The sequence below is a fragment of the Micropterus dolomieu genome, linkage group LG22, assembly GCF_021292245.1.
Source record: "Micropterus dolomieu isolate WLL.071019.BEF.003 ecotype Adirondacks linkage group LG22, ASM2129224v1, whole genome shotgun sequence".
Taxonomy (NCBI): Eukaryota; Metazoa; Chordata; class Actinopteri; order Centrarchiformes; family Centrarchidae; genus Micropterus; species Micropterus dolomieu.
This window is the reverse complement of record NC_060171.1, coordinates 288120-294927: the sequence shown is the minus strand read 5'-3', so window position 1 is coordinate 294927 and position 6808 is coordinate 288120. Positions and strand designations below refer to the sequence as shown.

Here is a 6808-nt window from a genome sequence, read left to right as displayed (position 1 = left end):
TTTAGTTTTCAGTCGAGACTCTGGAACAGACAACAGACCTCTGCCCAAGGATCTCAAGGTACGTGCTGGTGCGTATGGGACTAAAAGGTCAGAAATATAACAAGGCGAGAGGCCGTGAAGAGCTTTAAAAGTGATCAATAGAATTTTAAAGTCAATTCTAAAACATACTGGGAGCCAGTGTAATGAAGCTAAAATAGGAGTAATGTGATCATATTTCTTTGTTCTGGTTAAAAGCCTGGCAGCTGAGTTCTGGACAGTAGATTTTCGGGTAATCCAGGCGTGATGAAATAAAGGTGTGTACGATGGTCTCAGTGATATATTTCTAAGCTGATAAAAACATGATTGCACTAGCTTTGTGGTGTTCTGAAGCTCACTAAAGGCCGATGAAGGCTGCAGAGATGAGCTCATTGTTTATCATAGGTTTTTTGGTGGTTTTCGCTCTGAATGGCTCTTAAATGAAGTCTAAAACAAACAAACCTGTTGCTCATATTCTTATCTTTATAGTCAGTCTTTTAAATTTCCTCTACTCCGATAGAATAATTAAGTTGTGGTCAAAACGGCCTGCGTCTGACCTAAGGCCCCTAATCAGATTGTGTCATGCGACTCACTTAAAGCTGGTGCTGTTTTCGGATTCTCTTTCTCGAAGCCGCTGTGTAAACTGAAATGTGTTTTCTTCTCATCGCAGATGTATGTTCATCATGGTATCCATGATTTAATTTTTAACTTTGTGGGAACGCTGGAAGCCAGCCAGGTAGGTTTGAAACACCATACTGAAATATGTTCTTTACAGATGAAACAATATGCATATTTTCTCACATCTTGTGGGATCTAGCCATGGAGATAATTTTGGTTTTATCTGTCATACAATGGACATGATTTTAGTATTTAGGGCGCCTCAACATTTTAAAAGCTTTAAAGAAACTTTTATTTCTGGAAACAGTGTTGTGATTGCTCTGGATACAGTTTTCACTACTTCCTGCTAAAGAAGTATTTAATGTTTGCCAGTAAAGCCCCGTTTACACGTGGGAGAAATCCATCGGACAGGAAGAAGCAGAGCAAATGCTGCAGACCAGAATACAATGGGGAACAACCGCTGGGATTGTTGCTCTCTAACAACTTATCTCTCACGGCCGAAAGATGAAAGCTGCTTCACAAATGATAGTGCAGTACATGAAAACATAAAATCACTCCCGGGTGTATTAAGTACTCGGTGTGATGTCAGATTGCTGCATGTTTCACATTTGTCGCTCTTTGATTTTGGCGTAATGAGAACTCAGAGTGTTTTGATGTGTGTCTGATCTCATGTCTGTTCTGTTCTGCCACTCTGTCAACAGGACGCTGCCTTCAACAAAACCAGCAGGAGTCTGCAGGACCTGCAGCAGAAAGACCTGGGAGTCAAACCTGAGTTCAGGTCAGTTCAACATGTTGCAGCTGTGGAGCCGTTTAAAAAACTGTGTCTGGTTGGATCAGACTTGATGCATCGTATGTTTACGTTCCACTTTCACTTACTGCACTATGGTGGTTGCTATAAAGGTCCAAGTTAGATAAGAGGTAACATGAAGTTGCCGTTCTGTTTCTGTGAATGTTGTGCGGTACTGCGCTGGTGCATTCAGGAACACTGAGACGTTTGAGAACTTGTGTGCGCCTGCCAAAAAGCACTGCGTTGATGAGACCCAGATAAACAACAAGCAAACATTTGATAGTATAAAATAGATTTGTTTTATTTAAATCTTCAGATTTCAGAGTGACTACAAACACACCAGCTGAATTATCGTTTGATAATGTGACTCTAAAAAAGCCAATAAACACAAGTGTCAATGTCAAGTCGCTCTGCAACCGGTGGCCACCTGGAAGGAAGGAAGTCAATATTACAGCTGATAAGCTATTTGGAAAACAGTCGGCTGTAACGGAAAGTACAAATGATTTGTAGTTAATTGTCTAAAATATTCATAAACAGCGGATACGTCTTAAAATATATATAAATGTCAGTTATAAATGACCATATATTTACCATGTTTTTATCAGAATGAAAAATAGACGATGTACATAGTTTAGCTTAAATTTCTTGACATTGGAAACAGCAGTTGGACAAAATGTTCTTTAACTTACTGGTGTTTTCCAGAGCATTCAGCCACATTGCTTGGACTTCACCAGCGGATGGAGTTTAGTTGTCATCACGTGTTCAAACTCTGTAGACACATTATCATTCCCCTAAACCTCAGTGACACGTTTCACTCTTCTCTGTGTTGATTATTGTTGCTCTGCTCACTGTAAGAACCTTTCCGACTGAAGAGCAGCTTTATGTTTTTGCTGTTGTCGTGTTTCCGCAGTATAAACTTGTCTCGGGCAAAGAGAGAGCTAAGTCAGCTCAACCAGCACACCTCCCCGCTCCTCAAACTGCTTTGCCTACGCAGAGTGGCCCTGACCGCCATCCAGACCCCCAGACGCACCGGTAGGACACGACTGTCTGTGGCCGTCACTCACTGTGTTCTCTCCAGTTCTTCAGATTTCTCATAAATAAATAAGTTTTGCTGATAAATTGGTTAAGTTCAAAGTAGAATGTAGTTTGTTGAGCTGAGTGAATCACTTAGAAAATACTGCTAACAAAGGCCTGAGCTCTCCTCCGCTTCTCTTTATCTCAGGTTTATCTTCTGTTATTGGTCCATTTATTACAGTTATTATGTGGATTCAGCTCGTCAGCTAGTAAGTGTGAGTCAGCCGGTCACCTCTCAGAGCAGGCATACAGAACTGTTCACGATCTGCGAGCGTCCTCTCACTGTCAGTAATCAGATCAGCACACAGGACAATACCTGCTCTGTGGGCCTCTAATGTGTTTGTCCAGTTTGCTTTGGAAATCCAAACTCATTGCCCCACAACAGCCCCGCAGTCAGTCTGCAGAGTGGTACGATTAATGTTTGCCATGCAGCCACTTTAGTCATTTGGTTTGGACAGAGGGAGAGTGTCTGGCAGCGTCGGGACTTCAGGTGTTATTTTTGTGCGTTTCCTGTGTTGGTGTTTTCAGTGTTTCGCCTGACTGACTGACTCTCTCTTCCTCTGCAGTCAGTATAGAGGCTGTGTGTGCGGACGACCTGCTGTCTGTCACACTCTATCTGCTGGTGAAGACAGAAATCCCCAACTGGTGAGTAGGGAGGGGGATTCGCTGTGGCCTCTGACCTTGTGGTTTGTGTGGAAGAAACCAAGACGCTGATCCGTCATTTCTGGTGTGATTTTCATCAGCCACGTGGAGGGAAAGTGAAAGTGAACACTAAGGCTGTGTAATGTATTGCATACCGCCTACTAAATGAACAGGATATTATGCAGAAACCAACACAATGGAGTTACACTGAAGCTCAGAACCAAAAGAGATCCACTGCATTTTGGGGCGATGAGCATGTCCAATAAGCTCATGACGCATACTCAGAAATAAAAAAATTTATCGTGTACACATTCGGGCATTCCCCACTTACACAATATTGTCATACAATGCAGTTGGAACGCACTACAAATAGTGCTTTACCATGAGAGAGTCCTCGGACAGGCTGGGAGCCCTGTGAGGATGAGCTAAACGCTAACCATCTTAATTTAGCATGTCAACATGATAACGTTTGATAATTAGCACTAAATGCAAAGTACAGCTGAGGCTGATGGGAATGTCATTAGTTCTGCAGGTATTTGGTCATAAAGCAAAGTAGTGGACACGTTAAAATGTTGACCCGATGATGGCGCTAGTTTAAAAGCATCATCGACGTTATCACATTTCATCCTGAGGGGAAGATGAATGTTTGAACCACGTCTCATCACTCATAAGTAGTGGACCGTCTGGTTCCAATGCTGCTAGCATGACTCACGCTGCCGTGGAGTTCGCGCTGTTAAAATTCACTGTCAGCCAAGATAATGACAGCATAGGCCATGTTTTAACCAATAACAGCAGGAAAAGGGGACGTCCGAATGAAATAAGATACTCCGACCCTGCACACAAGCAGACTCCATCAGAGGGGCGATGCGAACCCTGTAACAGACGGCTTTAGTTATGTATGCATGGTTTGGCAATGTCGCTCAGTAGATCCAACTCTTTGGTTCTCGGACTCGACCGCATTTGTACTCGGTCTTGTCTCGGTCTCGGACCTTGAGGACTCTGGATTTTATTTCAAGACCATAACTTTGGGAATATCAATAAATTGCTCATTTATTTGTTAACATCCTGACTTTCATTGGATGTAAAACTTATTGCTTCAAATGCAACCAATAACCCTGATTAAAAATGTGCTGTCATCTTGACTACAACACTACTGGATAGATTAATGATCTCCAAGGACGGAGCCCACTGACTTTAATGATTCCCTGAACCTCGTGGTTCAGAGTGAAATACTGTGCACTGCCTTGCTATGGGTCCTGTGTGTAAAAATAATAACAGAGTGAAAACAAGTATTTCTTCTTCATTTAACCACCTGTTGGTAAAAATCTGTCAGTTTAATCTACAGGGAGCAAAAGTTGATGTGGATATTTACATCTGATAGAAATAGCAGGGGAAATATGTTCTCGCTGTGTAGGTTGTTATTTTGTTGTTTGTCTTCAGGATGGCTAACCTGAGCTACATCAGGAACTTCTGCTTCAGCCACTCCAGTAAAGATGAGCTCAGCTACTGTCTGAGCACCTTCGAGGCCGCAGTGGAGTTCATCAACCTGGGGAAGCTGCAGGACACACACCATGTGAGTCACACGCATTCACACAGGAGTCGTCACCGTGTTGTTGATGAAGGTCGTTTACGTTTTCTTGTTTCTGTCTTCTCAGGGCTCAGGTGAGCTGAATGACAAGGCGTTGTTCAAAGAGAGGATGAGTCTGCTGTCTCAGAGCACCGCCACGCCCATCCACTGTCTGTTTGAGGTGAGCTGAACTGAACCGCTGCTCTGCCGATGTCCCAGAATCCATCAGCCACTTGGTTTACCAAACAATCACAGTTATCATTAGGGCCGAGTGTTGATGTTCCTCTGATTGGCTAAAAACTTGTTGGATGACATTACATGAGGTTATTTTTTTCATTTGGTCTATTAAACAATAAACAGTGAAAGTTGATGCCATGAAATGTCTTTAGTCTGACAATCCGTCCAAAACGTAAAGATGTTCAATTTACTGTCGTTGAAGACAAGGAAAGGAAGTAACTTCTCACATTTGGGCTTTAAAAAACTTCTTGAATGATTAATTGATTATCGAAATAATTGGCGAATAATTTTCTTAATTGCTTTAGCTGTTGTTGCAAAGCATTGTGGCAAAGGTTAACCTGGACTAGTTTTTGGCCTGGACATTCGTTCAGGATGCACTTTTTGCCAACGCATTGTTTTCACTGAAGAGTGTTTTTTGGGAGCGTCGATGTTTCCTGATATGTTACAGACGCTATTCTGTAGTGATTTAGGGCACCTCTCACTTTGCATTAAATAAGAATGTGTGTGTGCGTGTGTGTGTGTTGTAGCACATAGCGAATGGAAACGAAGCGGAGGTGGAACGTCTGCTGAGTGAAGGTGAAAGCAACGAGGACGTCAGGATGTGTCATCCCCTCTGCTCCTGTGACCTCTGTGACCTCCAGCTGTCGGGGTCAGCGTCCACACACACACACACACACACACACACACACACGGGAGATTAAATGTTATTAATAAAGCTGCTTTCAAAGTCACATTTATACAGATCAAGTGTTTCACTGGCAATGAGACAATGCTGCCATATTTTCTGGGAAACCCCTCCAACTCCTTTTTACATTTCTACTCATTTCCCCTTTTTCTCTATTTTTGTTGCATCAGAGCTGTGAATCAGGAACCAAAAGTGGTTTACTCTTTCACTTCCCACTTGAACCTACACACACATTTAATTTGTAACATTCATTACAGTTTCAATTCAATTCAGTTTTCAGTTTTATTTAGGTAGTCCTAATTCATAACAGAAGTTATCTCATTGTTCTTTTCACATAGAGCAGGTCTAGACCGTACTCTGTGTAATACGTTTTACAGACACCCAACAATTCCCACCATGAGCAGCACTAGGTGACAGAGGCAAGGATAAACTTCCTTTTAGCAGGTAGAAACCTCGAGCAGAACCATGACTCAGGGTGGGCGGCCATCTGCCTCGACTGGTACAAACATCAATAATACTAATAATGATTGCAATAGTAATGATAATAGTTCTAGTAGGGCAATTGTAATAACTGAAGCTGTTGGTGTCAAGCAACAGGAAGCCTGCAACCACAGATCCAGAGCCAGAAACACCTGCAGAGAGTAACAGAAGGAGAGAGGGATGAGAAAGCACAAATCTACTGGGAAAGGGGAGAAGTCGAGTCAGTAACATGGATTATTGGGACAGATGGAGAAGGAAGTAGAGGAGAGAGGAGCTCAGTGCATCATGGGAAATCCCCCGGCAGTCTAGGCCTATAGCAGCATAACTAAGGGATGGTTCAGGACTCACCTGAGCCAGCCCTAACTATAAGCTTTATCAAAGAGGAAAGTCTTAAGCCTACTCTTAAATGTGGAGATGGTGTCTGCCTCCTGAACCCAAACTGGAACCTGGTTCCACAGGAGAGGAGCTTGATAGCTGAACGCTCTGGCTCCCAGTCTACTTTTGGAGACTCTAGGAACCACAAGTAACCCTGCATTCTGGGAGTGCAGTGCTCTGGTGGGGTAGTAAGGTACTATGAGCTCTTTAAGATAAGATGGTGCCTGACCATTAAGAGCTTTGTAGGTAAGAAGAATGATTTTAAATTCTATTCTGGATTTTACTGGAAGCCAATGCAAAGAAGCTAAAACAGGAGAAATGTGATCTC

The 6808-nt window shown here is 42.7% G+C and overlaps 1 protein-coding gene across 3 annotated transcripts in view; it reads left to right on the top strand.

The window, feature by feature from the left end:
* ankrd27 (ankyrin repeat domain 27 (VPS9 domain)) overlaps positions 1–6808 on the top strand; it is a 36287-nt gene that overhangs the window by 16041 nt on the left and 13438 nt on the right. For all 3 annotated transcript variants that reach the window (XR_006822767.1, XM_046037371.1, XM_046037370.1), the window contains exons 7-13: positions 686–751; positions 1335–1411; positions 2331–2452; positions 3061–3139; positions 4577–4709; positions 4792–4884; positions 5468–5589. Coding sequence is in view for 2 of the 3 variants with exons in the window: in XM_046037371.1 (XP_045893327.1) it covers positions 686–751; positions 1335–1411; positions 2331–2452; positions 3061–3139; positions 4577–4709; positions 4792–4884; positions 5468–5589 (692 nt within the window). In the remaining variant the exon portion in view is untranslated. The remainder of the gene's footprint in view (positions 1–685; positions 752–1334; positions 1412–2330; positions 2453–3060; positions 3140–4576; positions 4710–4791; positions 4885–5467; positions 5590–6808) is intronic.